The 19456-nt window shown below is 43.6% G+C and overlaps 2 protein-coding genes and 1 long non-coding RNA gene across 7 annotated transcripts in view; 1 reads left to right on the top strand and 2 right to left on the bottom strand.

Annotated features, from left to right (window-relative positions):
* The first annotated feature begins 1155 nt into the window (after positions 1-1155).
* Positions 1156-19456, top strand: part of HNRNPAB (heterogeneous nuclear ribonucleoprotein A/B) — a 29003-nt gene continuing 10702 nt past the window's right edge. Inside the window, exons 1-9 of one of the 4 annotated variants that reach the window (XM_039559527.1) lie at positions 1156-1299; positions 1413-1697; positions 4598-4766; positions 4851-5009; positions 5408-5539; positions 7156-7264; positions 7358-7510; positions 7589-7673; positions 7929-8253. In XM_039559527.1, coding sequence (XP_039415461.1) covers positions 1450-1697; positions 4598-4766; positions 4851-5009; positions 5408-5539; positions 7156-7264; positions 7358-7510; positions 7589-7659 — 1041 coding nt within the window. In that variant the 5' untranslated portion in view covers positions 1156-1299; positions 1413-1449 and the 3' untranslated portion in view covers positions 7660-7673; positions 7929-8253. Of the gene's footprint in view, positions 1300-1412; positions 1698-4597; positions 4767-4850; positions 5010-5407; positions 5540-7155; positions 7265-7357; positions 7511-7588; positions 7674-7928; positions 8254-19456 lie in introns of those variants that run through there. The other 3 variants (XM_039559526.1, XM_039559529.1, XM_039559528.1) reach the window with 3 other exon arrangements.
* LOC120410721 lies at positions 5036-7156 on the bottom strand. Its single transcript, XR_005603043.1, has 2 exons — positions 7031-7156; positions 5036-6664 (listed from the first exon to the last, which is right to left on the bottom strand). It is a non-coding gene; the product is annotated as an uncharacterized LOC120410721 (long non-coding RNA).
* The window catches only part of LOC104689598 (5-phosphohydroxy-L-lysine phospho-lyase), an 11223-nt gene continuing 2055 nt past the window's right edge, over positions 10289-19456 (bottom strand). The window contains exons 1-13 of one of the 2 annotated variants that reach the window (XM_039559522.1): positions 18560-18680; positions 16928-17046; positions 16013-16172; positions 15379-15453; positions 14473-14560; positions 14267-14383; positions 13985-14067; positions 13466-13691; positions 13037-13191; positions 12441-12530; positions 12092-12222; positions 11626-11682; positions 10289-10473 (exon numbers count right to left, since the gene is read on the bottom strand). In XM_039559522.1, the coding sequence (XP_039415456.1) occupies positions 11630-11682; positions 12092-12222; positions 12441-12530; positions 13037-13191; positions 13466-13691; positions 13985-14067; positions 14267-14383; positions 14473-14560; positions 15379-15453; positions 16013-16172; positions 16928-17046; positions 18560-18621 (1359 nt within the window). In that variant the 5' untranslated portion in view covers positions 18622-18680 and the 3' untranslated portion in view covers positions 10289-10473; positions 11626-11629. Of the gene's footprint in view, positions 10474-11625; positions 11683-12091; positions 12223-12440; positions 12531-13036; positions 13192-13465; positions 13692-13984; positions 14068-14266; positions 14384-14472; positions 14561-15378; positions 15454-16012; positions 16173-16927; positions 17047-18559; positions 18681-19028; positions 19283-19456 lie in introns of those variants that run through there. The other variant, XM_019286031.3, reaches the window with a different exon arrangement.

Below are 19456 nucleotides of genomic sequence, written 5' to 3'. Positions count from 1 at the left end.
GTTTTGGTTGAGAGTTTGTGTATAGAGTACCCTACCCTGTCAACAACATATGTTGAGACAGGCATCTCTAAAGATGAATTCTGACCTACTGTATTTAGGATAAAAACTGTTCTAAAAGCAGCTCACTGAAGGACAGCTCATGATCCAGACAAGATCCCAGACCAGATCACTTAACAAAATTATCACCACAATCTCTATTCACAAGTAGCTGTGGGCACTCCTGAGTTTTAACAGCAGATGAAAGTTGAGCCACAAGCCATATTGGGCAGAGGGTGGAGCAATAACGCGTGCACTCATTAATTCAGTAAGTTAGGTAATAATTGTTACTTTTTGCCCACAAGCAAAGGGCTTAACTGTTACGGTCTTTTTAAAGGTGTGTAAGCTTTACGTGTGTATCTAGAAGCCAAAATCTGCCCCTTTGGTATGGACAAATAGGACATTAGGAGCTGTATACCGTACAACGAAGTATGGTTACAAGGAGCAGTTGTCCTCTGGACTTCTCACCCACAACTTTGCCAACAAGGTTGACATATCCTTGGGCAAAAGAAATTAAGGCCCGGGCACGTGCTCAGCGCTTCAGCTCCCCGAGTTATGTAATATCCAAATCTAAGTTTAAAAACAACAAACTCTGGCCCCCCTCGGTTGCAAAACCAGCAGAGCTGGAAACATTAAGCAAACCTCTCGTCCTGGAGTAACTGAGTCAGTGCCCATAACACACCTCGAGCTAAAACAGGGTGGCACTCTTAAGTAAATACAGCGCTCCAGCCGCAGCCGGACGTTCCCGTGCCGAACCCGTGAGCTCTGGTCCGCCGTGGCCGAACCAGGGACCGTGCTGGGAGCGCAGCCGCAGCCGCAGCCGCAGCCACAGTCCCGATCCCGATCCCGATCCCGATCCCGATCCCGATCCCGATCCCGATCCCGATCCCGATCCCGATCCCGATCCCGCCCGGGGCTGTTCCGACCCCACCAGCGACTCCCGGCCCCGCCTCACCCGCCTCTCCCAGCACGACCCCGCCCACCCCGGCAGGACAGCCAGTAGTGAGAGCAGAACCCCCTGAGTGACAGGGCGCGGTGACCAACCGGGGCGCCCCTTGTTGCGGTGTGGCGCAGGCTCCGGCGGTATAAAGGCGGCCACGCGTCGCGGGCGCGGGCCTGAGTACGTGTCTGAGGGGGAGGCGGCGGTGGCGGCGGGGCCGGTGCGGAGCAGCCGCGGGGAGCGGGATCGGCTCCAGCACCAGTGCCGGGGCGGTTTTAATTAGACTTCGGTCGGCCCGGGTTTTATCGGGAGCGGATTTTAAAGTGAGTACGAGCGGGATGGCGGCGGCGGGAAGGGGGAGGGGTGTGAGCGGACCGGATCAGACCGGCCCGGCTGGGGAGGAGCCGCCGCGCTGACCCGCGCTCGTCTCTCGCAGGCGCCTTTCGTCCCTCTCCCTCTGCGGACGGGGCACCATGTCGGAAGCGGAGCAGCAGCTGGCGGCTGGCGCCACCCAGAACGGGCACGAAGCGGCCGAGAGCGCCGGGGAGCAGCAGGCCGAGACCGGAGGGGCTCCGGCGGCGGCGGCGGGAGCTGCAGGAGCGGCGGGAGCGGCGGCGGCGGCTGGAGCCGGCCCAGCGGCGGGAACAGCGGGCACGGCCGCCAGCCAGAATGGGGCCGAGGGCGACCAGATCAACGCCAGCAAGAACGAGGAGGACGCGGGGTAAGCGCGGGCGCCATGTGCGGAGCGCCGGGCCCGGCGCGGCCCTGCGGCGGCGGCAGCGCCCCCGGCCCCGCTCGGCCCGCCGGGGAGGGCGGCGGGAGCGGCCCGCCGAGCCGGGGCCCTGCAGCACCAGCGCTTCCTTTGTTCTGGCGCTGCCTTTTGTTGGCGCCATGTGGCGGCTGGGGGAGGGGCGCCGAGCGGGGCTGTTGCCGTCTCACGCTGTAAAATGGAAGGGCATTTACCTCTCCCGCGTTTTCTTGATCCTTTCTCTCTTTAGCGAAAGGGGCGGATGGAGGGAGTTGCTTTCTGTTGGGGGAGGGGGGCTGGTTGGAACTTTGTGGGGATCGCATGGCCTATCGCCACCGGCGTCGATGTAGATGTGAATGTGTTTTGTGTAAAGCACATAAATAATCCTGGCCTTGGAAGGCAGTGGGGGTAAGCTAAGTTTTTTTAAGGGAAGTAAATGGAAAAATCAGCACGATTGAGACGATGCGCGGTGTGTTTAAATCGGTAAGAGCGAATTTGGTGTGCAGCTTTGCAGCATTGTCAGAAAATGCCTTATGTCTTGCAGGGGATTTCTGGGGGAGTCAAGAGTAGTTTCGCTGTGTTTTGGTAGTCTACACAAGAGAAATTTCTTTTCTATCATAGTTGGCCTGTTCGTAAATACATGTACTTGACATGGACATTACTTACCTATTTCTCAAGCAGGTCTTTGTTACTCAGGCTACCCCAGGTATTTAATTGGAACTCCCTTTGTTATCGTTGAGCCCTGAACCAGAGGGTCAGATCCCTCTGGTTACACAGAGCTGAAGCCAGTGTAATAGATTTTGACGATAAAGGAATGAATAACACTTGTACAAGCTTCCCGCAAGCTGGGACCGGATGTACCTTTTGCAGACACTAGAAGGATTGAGAACCAGGCCTTTTAGCTATGTACGAATTTTTCTTTACTGTTTCTAGTATTCTGTACTGAAAAAGGGGTGATAGTATTTTTCTTCCATGAACAGGAGATGACAAGCTTCAGCCCCAAATCGATATGAAATGAAACTTTTGACAAAAGCAGTTATTCAGAGCGATTGAACCATGTGAAAAATGTAGCACTGTCCTAAAATGAGAGCTTTCCAAAGCACTGATTTTAGAGGGTTTTGTTAAGAGCTGAAATAAGCTTCCATTTAGCTGCACTAATACACTCAGGAGGGGAAAAATGACTGCATGTTAAGGGTGCAGTTGTCCAGTTTATGTGGCCTCTGAAGGCAAAGCCAAATACCAGGATTTTTGTCATAGTTTCAAAGGCTCTGTATTGTGGTGTTTAAATTAGGTATCAGTTTTTCCAGTTACAAAACAAAGCACTGCAAATTGCGAAGTGTAACACATACTGCTGTGGTAAGGGGTGAGTTTAGCATGTGGCAATGCTACAACACCAACCTGATGCCATAAAGCAGCCAAAGCTGCCTCCAGACAAATTCCTGTCATCCCCCCAATCTCTTGTTAATTCTGTAAGTGTGGTCAGTGATGACAGGGTGTGCTGTAGAAAGCCACTGTCAGTCTGTACAGGTTATAGCAGCCATAGTCAGCTGTTGGGATGGGAAGGAATCCCCCAAGCCCCTTTCTTCTACCTGGTATTGAAAGACTTAGTAAACTTCGTAAGGCTGTTCCTCTAAGGCTCTGATGTAATGGCTGCAGGAAGCACACACTTTACTTGGACCCTGTGCTTCCTGCTGCACTCATCCAGAGTGCACAGCTTGGTCTGCTGAAAAAACTTGAGTTCAGCTGATACAGGGTATGGTTTCACCCAGTTGAGGAAAAAAGGGCAAAAACCCCATAAGGTTCCCTCCCCTACTGCCTTTTATACAGAAATAGATGCCGATTCTTGTAAATCAAAGTTACATATAAACACCAAAAGCCAGTTTTATTTCAGCATAGTTTAGTTTCTGAAGTGCTGTTAGCTTGTAGTGCCAATCTAGGTTGCCTCCATACAGAGTAATGACAACTTAAACTGTTTCAGTCTATAGTTAGATAAAAAGGCTCGAATGCTTTTAAAAGCTTAGTTTGTTACCTTGGAAACTCTGAAAATAGAAAATGCAGCCATGTTATTAATGTTTTCATTTGAAGTGAAGCATTTGAAAAATGCCTTATTGCCTGATATCAATGTTTTGTTTGTTAGTTTCACTTCTGTATTGTGCCTCGAATTTAGTTCTTTAAGATAGATATCCTCCTTCAGAGGGTATTTTGTATGGGAAAGTGGGCAGGGAGGAACTGTATCTGCCTACTTAGAATTAAATACTAAGAATGGAGAGACTCCTGTAGTACTGATGAAGATAGAACTAGAGTCAGTAACTAAGCAGGAAGAAGTGCACAACATAGTAGTTAAGGCAGGTCCAAAGTCCCATCTTTTGTATGTGACTGTTACTGGAGGTCACAGATACCTGGACTAAAATTTTTACAGCCATTTAACCAAAACCTAAGAGAGCTCAAATACTTTGCTTTTGATGCCATATTCTTTGCTGAATGCTTTCAGAGCAGTAGGAATGGTCCTAGTTTCTTTGCAAGAGTTGGCAGTACTTGATAAATCAATTCTGCTTTCTTGCAAATTATAGAACGCTTTTGTAAGAATGTAAGTTACTGGCAAGGAATATCTCAGGCTATTCTTACTATTTCTTATATAATCTAATAAATGTCAGAGTGCATTGTGGCATTGCCTCAAAAAGAAGGGGGAGAAGCCCACCCTTGTGCACTCCTGTAGTATCAGCAGCTTTTGACAAGGTGCAGGTGTTGCACTCGGAACAGTTGGTCCTGTTCTGACAATGCTGCTGAGGTGTGTACCACTGAGCATCTTACTGCATGTGCTTTTCTGCAGTGCTTCCTGAATCTGAATAGCTCTTCTCTCCTTGAAATTTCAGGAAGATGTTTGTTGGTGGCCTCAGTTGGGATACAAGCAAAAAAGACTTAAAAGATTACTTCACCAAATTTGGTGAAGTAACTGACTGTACGATAAAGATGGACCCTAACACAGGAAGATCCAGAGGCTTTGGATTTATTCTCTTCAAAGAGCCTGGGAGTGTTGAAAAGGTGAATTTAAGCTTCATATTTTAGATCCTTAACTTCTAGGGAAAACTTTTCAGCTTGAGTTAATCATACCAAACTATCTTTTAGGTTCTGGAACAGAAAGAACACAGACTAGATGGACGACTAATTGATCCCAAGAAGGCCATGGCAATGAAAAAGGATCCAGTGAAGAAAATATTTGTTGGTGGACTAAACCCAGAAGCCACAGAAGAGAAAATCAGGGAATACTTTGGAGAGTTTGGAGAGGTGTGTAATGGTATCTTAGTAAACTCTGAAAGTTGCTGTTTAGTTTATTAATGATATGCAAGTTTCAAAGTAAGTTAACTTCAGATGTATCAAGCCTTCTGTAACATGCAGAAATTTCCCATCTTCAGAGCAAAGGTGGCACTTACTGCACTAGGTGCTTCCATTGCTAGTTAGATACCCTTTAACTCAAAGCATTTTAACTCATGTTAAAATCAGTTTGAAGAGTTGTAAAATGGAAATCTCTGATCTGAAAGCCAGTGTTGGCACAGAAGGGCTTGCAACTTTGGTGTTGCATTATATGCTTAGAAAGAAAACTTAAGTTTTGTTGTACCAGTTTCTGTGCATTTAACTGTTCATCTCTAAAACGTGAGTCTGAAAATAGTATTTCATGTCTTCAGATTGAAGCAATTGAACTGCCAATGGATCCAAAGACCAACAAAAGGAGGGGGTTTGTGTTCATCACTTTCAAGGAAGAGGATCCAGTGAAGAAGGTTTTGGAGAAGAAATTCCATAACGTCAGTGGAAGCAAGGTAGAAACACTGACTTGTAACTCTTTATCCAAGCATATAACCTGGAAAGGTTTTTGTAGACCTCTTGGGTCAAAGTACCAAATTTACAATAAGGACAGCTTGAAGTTTACCATAGTGGTGTTTTGCTGCAAGTTCAGTCACAGAGGCTCTTTGGCAGTATTTGTGGCTTTAACTGCTGGGTTTAAGGCTTTTTGTATGTAAAGTATCTAATTGCATTCATTAAATATATGTGGAGAAATTGGCTTATGTATCAGTGTAGCAGTGTAAGCCATTCCAACAGGTAGATGCCTATTTTCAGCATAGACCACTTGCATAAATGAAAGCCTTGCAGATGCTTAACTCTGTAAGCATCTGGCTGAAACTGGCTCTGTCTGCTGGGGGGCAGCTTCTGCTTTCTTCTCTAAAGCCCCTTCCTGCAGCCCCCCTGCTGCCAAAACCTTGTCCCCTAAATGTAGTACAAGGATCCAGAGAGTGAATGTATGCTTGGGGCAGCTTGTGTCTGGTCACCTGGTTATGGGAACTGCTGTAAGTGGTGTGAGGTGCTCTGACCAGCTGACTGCTCATCTGAGGGAATAGCTAATGGAGAGAGGCTCATGTATCAACAAATGAGGAGAGGACTGGAGGCAAATGATGTGTACTGGCTCAAGGTGTCCCTGCTCCCTTGCTCTGAGGCCAGTGCTGACTGTCCACATAACGTCAGAGCCCTATTACACTGGGTCATACTGTCTGACACTGACTTAGACTGCATTTGCTTTAAGACTGGTCTTGATACAGGACAGCACAAATTTTGGCAAACCTAATGCACTGGGAAAGTCACTGGTTAGCAGTGACGTTTGTTTTCAGGAGAGATGAATGCTTACATGCCAAGAGAGCTGAGAAATTTCTGTATTTCATACCTATGATTTATTTTTATGTTATAGCCATAGAGAATAAAAAGCAGATTACCTTAAAGGTCCTGTGGTGAAGAACTCCAAGCCAGACTTGCTCAGGTGCTGTTGTTCCTTTTGCAGCAGCAGTAGCTTTACTCCTGGACTGTGCACAGATCCAGGAACCAGGTGGTTGGCTGACAGCTTGAACTGCAGCCTGGGAACCTGTCTTGGAAATGTCAGTTTTGGTTGGCTTTACCTGTTGGTATTTGATAAATGATGATTTCAGGGGTTGGTAGAGGTATGGTACAGTCCAGCCACATACACAGTGTGCAGGGTGTATACAACGGCTGCTGGGTTCTGGTGCATTTCTCAGAACCTTGTTCGTTCAGTGCAGGTCATAGCACTGATAGCAACAGCCTTGTTCTGGAGGTTGTGCCAGGTGAGAGGGCAGCCTTGTGGAGAGGTGGCCTCAGCACCTCTTCCATGGGTAAACTGCTGGTAGGGAATAGGCGAATAAAATGCCCTGAAAGCAGTGGCCTCTTGGAAAGGCTGACAGTGACTTACCTTTGCCCAGTTGACACAATAAATCAGATGCCCCTGGTTATGCAGTAGTGCTGCTTACCTGAGAGGAGCACAGTGTGTACACCTCCTTTGCCTCCAGAGGAGCCTTTGGCTTCTCCAGGTGCTCAGGCTGGGAAATGCTGCTCTGAAACACTTTACATACTCTTCCTGGTTTTTTATTTGCAGTGTGAGATTAAGGTAGCACAGCCAAAAGAAGTGTACCAGCAGCAACAGTTCAGTAGTGGCGGAGGAAGAGGTAGCTATGGAGGAAGAGGCAGAGGTGGAAGAGGCGGTGGTAAGTACCACACACACTACTTTAGTATGGACACATTCTAAATAAGTTGTGTGTACTAAAATGGGATTTTGTGGATGGTTTTCCCTTCTATAGCTCAAAGTCAAAATTGGAATCAAGGTTATGGCAATTACTGGAACCAGGGTTATGGGAATCAAGGATACGGCTATCAGCAAGGTTATGGTGGCTATGGAGGCTATGATTATTCAGGATATGGGTATTATGGATATGGACCAGGCTATGATTACAGTAAGTAAAGAGAACTGTATTGGGTATAAGCAAGCATAACTAATTAGCAGTTTAATGCATTTGTTCTCTTGTTCATAGGTCAAGGCAGTGCAAATTATGGGAAGACACCAAGACGTGGTGGTCATCAGAATAACTACAAGCCATATTGATCAAACTTATTCAGGTATGCAGTGGCATGGTCTCTTTTGGAAAATGACTGCATAGGTTTTGTATACAATGCTGTAGATGGATACTTCAGTTCTGTACCAAATTTAACTTTACAATAAATTTCTATGGCCTGTTAAATGTGCATCTTACTTGGAAGAGCTCCCTGAAAATGTTTTACATGTTTAATACTTACCGATAACTAGTTGTCTAGACAGTGTGGTGTGTAAATTTCAGCATTGCTGAAGATATTAATTAATGATTTTATTAATAGGTTAAACTGAAACTGATTTTGAGGGTCTGCTTAAAGCTGCAGCTCTGCATCTAGGGACTGCCTCTTGGAGTTAACTATGGACTCTGCATTACTCCAGTTGTACAGAATGAGATGCATCTTAGGGAACCAGTGTCACTTTCCACCTTTTTATTTTGTATTGTTTTTGTGTCATACATTTCCTGTAATGGAAGTGTTAATTTTACTGTACTTTTTGGTACCTTTTTGGAATCTAATGTATTGTAAGGTATTTTACATGTGTTCTGATTCACCATGACATGGATATTGAAGCTATCCTAGCTTTTGAAATAAAAAAGGCGTAATCTAGTGTCTTGTGCCATTCTTCAGCTCGTGTTAGTAAAACACCAGTATCCTGTTCCCAGAACTTAGTTCATGGCAGTACCTTGATAGATGAAGAGTTGTGCTTAAACGTTTTTAATCTTAAAACTAGAAGGCTGTGGTGGTAGTTGTGCTCACTTGCAGTTAAGTGGCAGCTAAAAGCTGCTGTCACTTCTGCCTGGAGGTTGTGGAGGAGAGCTCAGGTGAGAAGCCCCAGCTGTGGTGGGGCTGTGCTGGTGAGGTGGTGGCTCATGCTCTAGGCAAGCACAGAGGCTCAGAGTAACTGTATTGGTATCTGCATTGGGCTCTGCTAGGAGGAGTCAGAGCTGTAGGTTTTAGGTAGTGCTTGGGAGTCTAGACAGCATTGCAGGAGGGAGCCAAGAGGTATGCAAGAAGCTGGCTGCACTTCCTTCATATTTCACTGTCTTGAGTCTGAGACTTGTCTGCAAGTTGTTAATAGGATGTATATACTTGCCTTGAAAGGCAGGTTGGACAAACATTAAATTACCAATGCAAAGTCTGAATTTTTGCAGCCTTTTTGTATAACAGAAAAGGCTAAAAACTTCCACTGCAGTTGTGGGTGGAAAAAACATCTCTTTCTCTAGAGATAAGTGACCAGCTAGAAATACTCTCCTTTTTTTGACTTCACTGTTAGTTTACTGCTATTTTAAGGCAATAACTGTCATGTGATTTGCCTGTCTTGTTGCAGAATATAAGTAGCAAGCTCTACTGCACAAAGTAAATTTCTAATCTTTGTTGCACTGATCAATTCGATTTTCAGTCTCCTATTAAAGCTAAAATATGACAATTTTTTTTTCCTTGTAACAAGTTTTTTTGAACAAGTAACACCCAGAAGTGGAATCAAACCAAGTAACTAAGACAAGAAACAAACAAGTTACTAGTGACCTTTTCAGTTTTTTAACAAGGGATGCAGCTATTTCTGCATGGACTATAATCTGCTGCTCCCTGCTGGCTGTCCTTGAAAAGAAAATCTTGCTTGTAAATTTACAAGTCTGTAAGACTCTTCGGTGTTAAGTGGAAATTCTGAGTATTAAAAAAAGTCAAGATTTTAAATCTTAAGAGTTGACAACTTTACAGCTGGACTGTGTAACCTGCAGCCCAACTTACTTGCAAATAAAAAAATAGCAGATCACTGAAACAAGTAAGTACAGTATTTAAAAGGATTACTGTCTCAAGATTTAAAATTTAAATACTTTATTACATACTTGCACTGTTTTTTCTGTGAAATAAGGGGTAGCAGAATATTTTTCTAGCAAACACTTGGCCCTCCAGTTGGAAAATTGCATGGTACCAGGACCATTGTGCTGCAGTCCTTCTCGCTAGTAGTGTCCTAGCAAGAGTTTGTCAGCTGGTGTTATTGTGGTGATTTTTGTAAGTAGGTGCTCAGGTAATGCTTCCTTGACAGGTGATGTGGCCTTAGGCAGAAACTGAGGATACTGGTATTTAAATGCAGAGCTGGCTTTTCCCTTTCTTCTTTGCATGAAAAGTTTGTGATACAAAGACCTGCCTGGTGAAAGTAAAGGCTTGTATACAAGGTTGTTGCTTATGGCTGTAGTCTACTCTTAATTTCCTAATCCTACTTGGATATTTTTTGAGGACAGACTGTGTTTGTAAGAAGTGATTTGGGAGCCATAGCCCTCAGCTGTCTGTCCCTCATGAGTTTGATGTTAGGAATTTGGAAGTGAAGTTTTTGACTTAACCTGGTGGCTGAGAGTGTTTGTTGAATATAGTGCTACTTAGGGACCTTGTTCTGACACTGGCTGCTGAAACTGGTCAGAAGAGTGTGGGAAGGACTGGGTGTACTGGCACCTGCAATGGTGTTTGCATAGGCAGCTGAAGACTTAAAAAAATCAGAACACCCATTGGCCCATCTTAATTTGAAAAAGTTGTAACCTGAAAGTGCATACATTTAGAAAATGTATTTTGTAGTGGCTACTAGAAAGATCCTCCTTTATAATCAGTTTTAGATATGGTGTTTTAAATAAAAGCCAATTCCACACTGCCAGAGTTGAGACAAGCTCTTGTAAAATTTATTTCTCCTAAAGCTTTTACTAAAAACAAGATAAATGAAAACAAAAAAATCAAATGTGACTTATCTGGTCTAAGACATGCTAGGATGAAGATTAAATGTGCATTATTATAGTAGAGTTCTGTTTCTTAGTAGTAGATCTTGATCATTGTTTGAAACCTATGGAAAGAAAATAATGTTACGGTTTTTTTGTAAAAGTATCATTAAAAGAAATCACTGCCTCATTTTCGCTTACATTATATGTAAGTGTCTTACTAGTACTGTACTTAGTAAGAGGCTTTTTGCATTCTTGGTTTCCTGTAGAAAATAAAGGCGTTTTTCTTGCTTAGTTTAGTTTACAGACAAGCACATTAAGTCATTAGGCCTCTAATTTGCACTGGCACTGTTAAGTAATCTTTCTGTTCCTAAGAGTAAGTAGTATAAACAGCTGTATGTCTTTCCATTAACTTGCTAAATAAAATATTAACACCTTTTTCTTGTGGCTGCTATACTAATATTACACTGAACTAAAACACATTTCTCCTTAGCTCAGGGATGTAGCACTGTGAATCTCGTGGTGGTTGAGGCCACCAGTGATTACACTGCTCACAATGATCACATTAGGTGCATTCCTGCCCAGCTGTCCAGAGTTCTACTAAACACGTGGTTATCTTTTAGTCAGAGTAGTCTGAAGAAGTATGAAGTGTACCAAAGGGTGTTGTTATCAAGGTGTTAACTGTAAGTGTACACTGTGCTCATGAGTGTGCAGCAAACTCAGTTGCAGCTATATGTTCTCTTGGCAACCTACTGAGGGACCTCAACAGATGAAGACATAACAAGGCTTTGAAGACTTAACAGGACCAGTCTTACTCTGATACCCACAAACTTTTCAGTCTAGGGATAAACTGATCCTGAAGGATAAGATACCAGTTGTGAACCTGAAATGACACTTATGGGGGAGATGTGCTGAGAAGTGGTTGTGCAGCTGGACCAGCTTCTGGCTGGAGCCTTAAGGCACTGAGCAGCAAGCAGAAAAGCTGTGTGTTTGTGTGGATGTGCAGTCATTTGCATGCTCTAGAGGCAGTCATATCTGGGACATGTTAGCCCTCACAAACAAGTGATGCACACAGTGTTGCTGGGAGTGTCAGAATGGCAAAAGGTAGTTGTGAATGCCAGGTGTACACAAGTATGATCTGTGCTTGGAGATTCCCAGAAATTCCTGCAGACTTTGAGTAAAAGCATCTCTGAGGAAGCTTTAGTCTGACAGTGCTTGCGAAGTTATGTTTAGGAATCTTGGCTTTTAAATAGTACTGGGTGACTATAGGTAAATACCTGCTCAGGTAGAACAAACGGATGTTTTCTCTTGGTTCAGACATTCTTTTTCCATATCTGTAAAGAGAATAAGCAACTTAGTAAAGTCATTGTGACCTTTTGTACACTTAACTTTCTTAATGCTAAGTGTGTAGAAGTTGTATAACAAGCTAAGTGGTAAAAGCACATAGATCATGGTTTTCAGGAACAGGTGTACAGCTTTTACAAGTTCTGCTTGTTCAGATAAGCTGAACACTCAAACCTCTGCCAGAGCAAAGCTATTTTAAAAGGCACATCATGCATCTGTAGAGGAAGTAGTTTTGTTAGACAACTTCAGCACAGAATAATTTAGAGGCAAAGGTTATGTGCTCAGCATCTACAATCTTGGCTCCATTTTAGCACTTCTGAAAAACAGGCTCAGTAGTGCAGCATTGTCTTTGAGGCAGTTCAAAAACCTCTATTTTTGAGGGTTTTGATCATTTTTTACCTGTTAGTATTTTGTCAATTGTCTCCACAACAAATTTTGCATCCTCCATATTGAAGCACATTGGGGGCTTGAATTTCAGCACATTTCTTCCTGGCCCATCTGTACTCAGTAGAATATATTTTTCCTTAAGTCTGGAAAGAGCAATAACAAAGAACTATGTTTACTTCTGCATGTAGTTGAGAAAAACTTCCAAGCACCAGCCTGCAGGCTGTCACACAGTGCCTTTCTACACTGACTGGTTTCTGTCTTGGCCAGTTGGTTGTATTTTAGCAGCTCCTGAGTGGCAAGGGTAGTCTGTAATTGTGTGCTTGCTTCCCTCATTGAGGAACTCCATGATTGTTCCATGTACCTTGTTATTAAATCCTCTGCTTCTGCTGTGGCTGGAGTCCTTTCTGCTTGGTCTTTGATTAAGTCCACTCCAATGAATAAGCCACAACCTCTGTAAAAGAAATAAAAATAGTCAGTCAGTGTCAGAGGAAGGAACTACACATAAACTAAACTGAGGTTTTTTTAAGACAAGACCTTTACTACATGAGAATTACCTGATGTTTTTTGGCTACTGTTAGAAAAGGTTTTGCTGTTCTGAAGAAATGTAAGTAATACAGACTTCTGTCTGCTCACACTAGCAGCACAGGACAGGATCTTAAGCATGTTTTCTATCTAGCTCATCACTTCTGTACCTTGTGCACTTGAAATTCAAGTTCAACAGGAAAGTGAATTCCTTTAGCAGCTAATAAATTGACAGAACAGTACTAGCCCAGAGTGGAAAAGTATGTGGGACTTCTGATAAGATCAAGTTTATTTCACTTCAGTGTACAGGAGGCTGTTTATATTTGCTGAAAATGCAAAATTTAATTTATTTCTCAAAACAAAATCTGTTGGACTGAGTTGTTGGACTGACTGAACCAAACAAAGTAGCTAAAAATGTAAGTAAGGCACTGATACCTGACATCACCAATGATGGGATGCTTGATTTGCTGCTCCTTGAGTGTCTTCATCAAGAAGTTGCCTACCTCTGTGGCATGAGCCTGAAGGTGTTCTTTCTCAATCACATCTAACACAGCTAATCCAATGGCACATGAAACAGGGTTTCCACCAAACTGAGCCCAGGATAGGAACACAAAGAGCCATGGAAAGGGAAGAAAGATGGAGTCATGTCACTGAAAGTGTAGCCTCAGTGATACAAGGAGCATATTATCACTTTTATCAGATGGAGTCTATACAGAGAGAGTCACAGCTTAGAAACATAGATAGAAATAGTACAGTAACACAGTTACTTTTTAGGTACTGTGGTAAATATTAATAAAAACACTGCATGATGATCTAATTTTAATCCTTAGACTCTTTTACAGAAGTGGGCAACTGTTTACTTACTGTATTAAAATACTCTACTCCAGTGGCTGAAAATGCTTCTGCAATTTCTTTTGTTGTTGCTACACAAGCAAGCGGGTGCCCATTTCCTATTGGTTTCCCCATAGTGACAATATCGGGTATAAAATCTTCTCCCTGAAGCTGGAATGCCCAGAAGTGCTTGCCAACTCTGCCAAAGCCAACTTGAATTTCATCAGCAATAAATACACCTCCTGCCTTGTGCACATGCCTGTAACATAACAGATTTGATTGTCTCTTAAAAGGAAAGAGAACATAGCATTTACCATTTAAGAACATGCAGAAAGTGTTACTTTGCAAACTCTGAGGAAACAAGTGTGTACAGGCCTATATTCTATACCATGTGTTTATAGGCAGGTCTTTGCCATACACAAAGTTCACATTCTAACATGAAGGCTTGGGTAATTTCCTGCCTGTCAAGCTCTATGCTACAGCAGGCAGAGAAATTATCTATTTACTAAATATGTTAAGTTTAAAAAGTTAAGATAATGAATGACCACTTACTCTGCAACCTTCTGAAAATAGCCTGCTGGGGGAATGATTTGACCACCCACACTTGGTAGAGATTCAGCAAAAAATGCAGCAATCTGAAACACAGCATATGATGTTTGAATACAACACAGGAAGTTGTGCAGCAAGCTCTTTGTCCTTAGATGGTTTTTGCATTATTAATGTGATCTTTTCTTTTTGACAAGTCCATACCATGTAGCTTAGTAACTCTGAATTGCACTGACAGGCACATTCATTTCTAAGACAAGACAAACAGTTAAGGAAATAACATTTTACCTTTCTGCCTCTCTTATGTGCATGCTCAATAATATTTTTTACTTCATCAGCATAGGCTGTTACTGAATCTTCATGGTCTTCTCTATAAAGTCCTCTATATGTGTCTGGAACAGGAGCCTACACAAAGGAACAGTATCCTATATTCAATATATCATAAAAACAATTCAGTTGACAAGTAATTGATAGGTATAGGCTGAAGTACATACCACATGGACCCATTCCTTTTGTCCTTCTAGATTTCTGAATTTATATGGGCTTATGTCAATCAAAGATGTCAGATGTCCATGGTAAGCACTTAAAAAACAATTGGCAGAACTAAATAGTAATTTTCTCAGTATCAAGAGTTCTTCAGTATTAGCATTCCAAATAGTAAAGAGTAGCCAACTGCTATCACTTGGTAGGAAATTCAGTAACTTAAGCTGAGAACAACTCTACAATTTCTTTTCTGTCAATAAGCTTAGTACTATTTGGATTTTTTTGCTGTATCTGAATATAAGGGATGCAGAGGGACAGGACTTGTCACTGGTTTGCCTGCACCAGTGACTGGAATCACAGCAGGGAACACCTGAGCAGTATCACAAGATTGCAGAACAACTGGAAGGGCCTATTTCTGAATATCCTCCAACAGTGGAGTTTCCAGTGACTGTAGGCATCCTATTCTAGTATTTGACCCCCCATCATGGCAAAAGATCTTTTTTTCTATGTCTCATCAAAATTGCTCAGGTTTGAACTTAGATCTGAGGTCTTTTTTCCTGTCACCATGCATCTTCACACCTGGCTCCCATCCTTTTTGCTCCTTCCCATGAGATAGTTGTAGTTGCAGTGAGATCTGCCTGGCTGTCTCTTGCAGCTGAACAAACCTAGTATCTCTCACTGCTGTGGCTCCCTTCCTATTGTGGCAGGCCACTGCTGGCCTCCTTCCAGTGTGTCAACAGCTGTCATGTGCTGGAGAGCCCAACCACAGCTCTCAGGGCTGGGCTGGCAAATACTGAACAGAAGGAAAAATTACTTCCCTCAGCTTCCTGGTTACAGTCTTTCTACTACAGGAGGATTTCAGAAATGCTCTATGGGCCAAAACAGAGCCTTGTACCCCAAATTGCCAATGTACTCACTGGTCTAAAACGATAACATCCTCATGTTTTGTGTACTGCCGTGCCAATCTCAGGGCAAGGTCGTTGGCTTCAGATCTACAATGGAAAAATTCAGTAATTGCTTCATTGTGGATGTCCTCAGTTTTGAAATCTAACCTCCTTTGCACTGTTCTGCAGAGATCAGACAACTCAATGCATGTTATGCACAAATTCCTTAGTAATCAGCACTCACTAGGAAGGACTGTTCACCAGAACAGAATCCATCTTAAAAAGCCAGAGTACAGGAACTACTGCAGAAACAATCTGGCTTTTTTTTTCTTCCAGATGAAGCTTGCTTAGGAATATGCCCCGCCCCCAGCAGAAGCAATGCATTGGTACATTTGAGAATAATTCCCAAGTCAGAAGACAAATCAGACAACTAATACAGTAAATATTGACATTACTGTTTAGTAGTCTAAGGTCTTACAAATAGAATAAAACCCTTAAATAAAGCACTCATTTAGTTCCCAGGTAGAGAGCTTGCAGAACCAAACCCATGTTTTTGTCATCATTAGACATCTACACCAGACTGAAACTGGCTGTTGATAAGCAAGTGTGTACTTGTCTGTGTATATCGAGTAAAGCCCCCGTATCAATTCTAATGCACCCAACTTACCCAGAATTCAAAAAATAGAAGGTGCATAATTTCTCAGGTAGTGTTTTTGAAAGTCTTTCTGCATAATCAACCAAGTTGTCATGAAGGTAACGAGAATTTGTATTTAACAATTGATTCTGTTCATGGGCTGCCTTTACTATATCAGGGTGACAGTGCCCAACTGCAAGAGAATGTGGAGAATGGTTTGAGAGTTCTTTATATTACCCATGGTGTTCAGTCACATGCCAGCTTAACACTTTTATTTCTCTAATAGTACAGAGATATTATCAGTAGGGCCTTAATAGTGGTACACCTTGTAAAAACATTTTTTTGCTCCTCAGAAACTTTGAAGTTGCCTCCTACTGTATTTAAAGGTTTGTAGTTAGTACTGGAAATTGATATGCTAAAATAAATAGTGTCTGATTTGATGCTTGGATTTAGGCAGTTACATAGTTCAGGAGTTTGGGAAGGTGCATGTAAGCTTTACTATCAAAGAATTACTAGCCCTGGTAAGGGGTTAGGTTAGAGAGATTTCAAATCCTGTAAGAAAGCAGCAATTACTTAATCATACACAATTAAGGCACCACCACTGAGCAGTGGTAACAGTAACTTTTACAAAAACAACAAAATGTCATTTGTTAGTTTTACAGTGAGGTGCTTTACTTGAGTTTCTGTGGAAAAAAATCTGTATGTTTTAGACACATTTCTTGGAAGACAGGACAGGAAGCAAGTCTGGAAAGCACATTCACACACACACACAAATTCAAACAAACTGTAATTCCCCAAACTACAGGCTCAAGAAACTTTCCTTCCACTTTTCCAATTAAACACCCCTCCCCCAGCACAGTGCAACTGTAGTAAAAGTACTGATTGTTCTTTGTTCTGCTTAGAAAAACACAGCATCAAATACCATTCAATACCATGACTTCGGCTTACCATGAGCGACATTGTTTATACAGTCAAGGTACTGTCTCCCATTCTCATCATACATATACTGGCCTTTTGCCTTCACAATCTTCAGTGGATCATTAGAAAAAAACAGCTTGCAAGAAGAGCTATGACAAGCATCAGAAAGCAAAATAAATCTTAATGAGTTTAGTTCATTCCACTGGTAAAAGACATTTCTCCTGTTTGCTGGCACAGTCATCCTGCTTTTGGCCCCTAAATCAAAGGCCTTGTACTCAAATTTTCTTAGATTTACAGGGGAAACAACACACTCCAAACCTAAAAATCCTACTCTAGGATCTAACCACAGCAGTAGGACTTGCCTCTATAGTTTCATCCCATCTTAACTGCAGTTCCTTACTGTCTGTGCTATCTGCCCTTTTTGTTCTTTGTGTCTCTTACCTTGTGCTGTGTTCTTTTTATTGTTCCTGTTACGTTCTTGCTATTCCTGCCAAGGTCCTGATTTTCCAGATAGTTTGATGCAGGTGATTGTTTACGGCTTCACTAGCTAAAACGCTGAGTGATTTTATAAGGTTGGGTTTATTTAAGTGCATTTGTTTTGTTTCACATTTTAAATGAATTACCAAACAAGTAAAATGGTAACGCACCTGCCTGAGTTGGAGTTGCAGAGATTTGATTCTGAAGGGCAATGCCAAACTTCCATACTTCATTTAGTAAAAGATAGCATATACGTAAATAATTTGACTATAAATACAAAGCCATTGTCAAATGGATGACAAAGGACAATGGTGAAGTGAGAAAGTGCTTCATTATCACTCCCCAACAGGAATCTTGATGCTTTCTGTTTGAGCTGGCAAAACTGTTGGGGGTTTTTGTTGGCCTCTCCTAACTGTTCAAAAGATGCTAAGAAAGTGCTTGCAGAGGCTGGGTCTTTGTTACCAGTGGCAGGGCAAATCAGTTAGAAAAAGATTTAATACCCAGAGTAGTATTTTTCAGGTGTATTTAACTGGCATAATTCTAGTTTCAGCGTTTAGTTTCAGCTCAACTTTTCTATTTTTAAAACACATAAAAGTAGCCTTGGATTTGAATATATATTACATGAAAATATTCCCACAGTTAAAAAGAGTTGTGCTGCCATTCTTGGTGATGGTCTACAGAATGAAGGCGCTTTTTAGGTTGGTTGAAACACCACCGGTAATGGGAAGTTTGGAACTGAGTCTTGTCCCTCATTCTGTCAGAGAGGGCAGACGTTTGTTGTTAATTCCATCACGGTTTTGGGGTAATTAGTTTTCTGAAAGACGGGCTATAACAGTAGGTGAGCCAGAACCTCGCCTTGCCCAGCACGGCCTCCAGCCCCAGCCGTGCCTCTGCTGGGCTCACAGAAAACGCTTTCTAAGCAGTTTAAACGCTAAACAGGCGCGCTCAGTATCATACGGGTTTTATAGTGCAGTTTCGTAATCCCCCTCCTTAAGAAAGCTAATTGCTGTTAATTACAGCAGTGCACCTGGCTGTGCGGGCGCAGCGCTCCGGCGCTGTCCCGGTTTCAGCCCGGGCGCGATGGCGCTGCCGCCGGGCGGGGGCTGCGGGCTCGGCCCCGCTCCCGGCCACGTCAGGCGGCAGCGCCCGCGCGGCCCCGGCCCCGCGCCCGCCCAGAGCACTCACCCGACGAGCTGCCGCCGCAGGGCCAGGGTCTGCTGCCGGGAGCGCGGCTGTGCCGCCCGCATGGCCGCGGAGCCGCCCGCGAGGCCGGAGCGGGCCGGCGGCGGAGCGAGGGGGAAGGAAGGGAGGGAGGAAAGGAGGAAGGGAGGGAGCGGCCGCCTCCCGCGGGGGCCGGGCCGCGAGGGGAGGGGCGGCGGCAAGGCAGGGACGCGGGCACTGGCCCGCCCGGAGCGCCGAGCGCAGCCCGGCGGCACCCAGAGCGCGGCTCGGGTCTTGCATGCGCCAGGAGCGGGGCAGGAGCTCACCCAGGGACCCGAGGGAATAGCGCTTCCCTTCCAGGCAGGAGTGGGGACAAACTGGGGAGAGGCTATGGTCCCTGGGGCCCTGCGGGGCTGCTGGCAGCTCACCCTTAAACAAGAGACCACAGGGGTTTTACACCACTCGGGTGCATCTAGCCCCACACCCCACTCACTTCAGAGGGAGGAACAGGCTCTTCAGGATCATTAGTACAGCCATAACATTCTTCTTTTGAAATACACATCGAGGAAGTTTTCTTTACAGTTGAAAATAGTTTGAGCGGGCAGCCTAGATGGTAGAACTGAAATAATTCTTCAACACATTCTTCGTTGTTTGAGCAGAAGTAAACCCAGCCTTTTATATGTTGTACCCCCGTGCTTGGTTGGTGGCAGATAGGTAGATATCTGACCGACTCCTTTAGAGCCAATCCTAAAACAGGTAATAGTTAGGATTAAAAGAGGAAATGCTGTCAGTGAGATTAGAATGATCTTTCTTCCATTTCTCTTTGACTGGAATTACCTAAAGAAGAATAGGAAGATAAAGAACTAGAAAGGAAGTTCTGCAATGGATTGAGTTCTGCTACTGCAGGTGTTGTATGCCATA

Source organism: Corvus cornix, chromosome 13, assembly GCF_000738735.6.
Source record: "Corvus cornix cornix isolate S_Up_H32 chromosome 13, ASM73873v5, whole genome shotgun sequence".
NCBI classification, from domain to species: domain Eukaryota; kingdom Metazoa; phylum Chordata; class Aves; order Passeriformes; family Corvidae; genus Corvus; species Corvus cornix.
The sequence above is the reverse complement of the archived record's forward strand: the minus strand, read 5'-3'. Positions and strand labels throughout refer to the sequence as shown.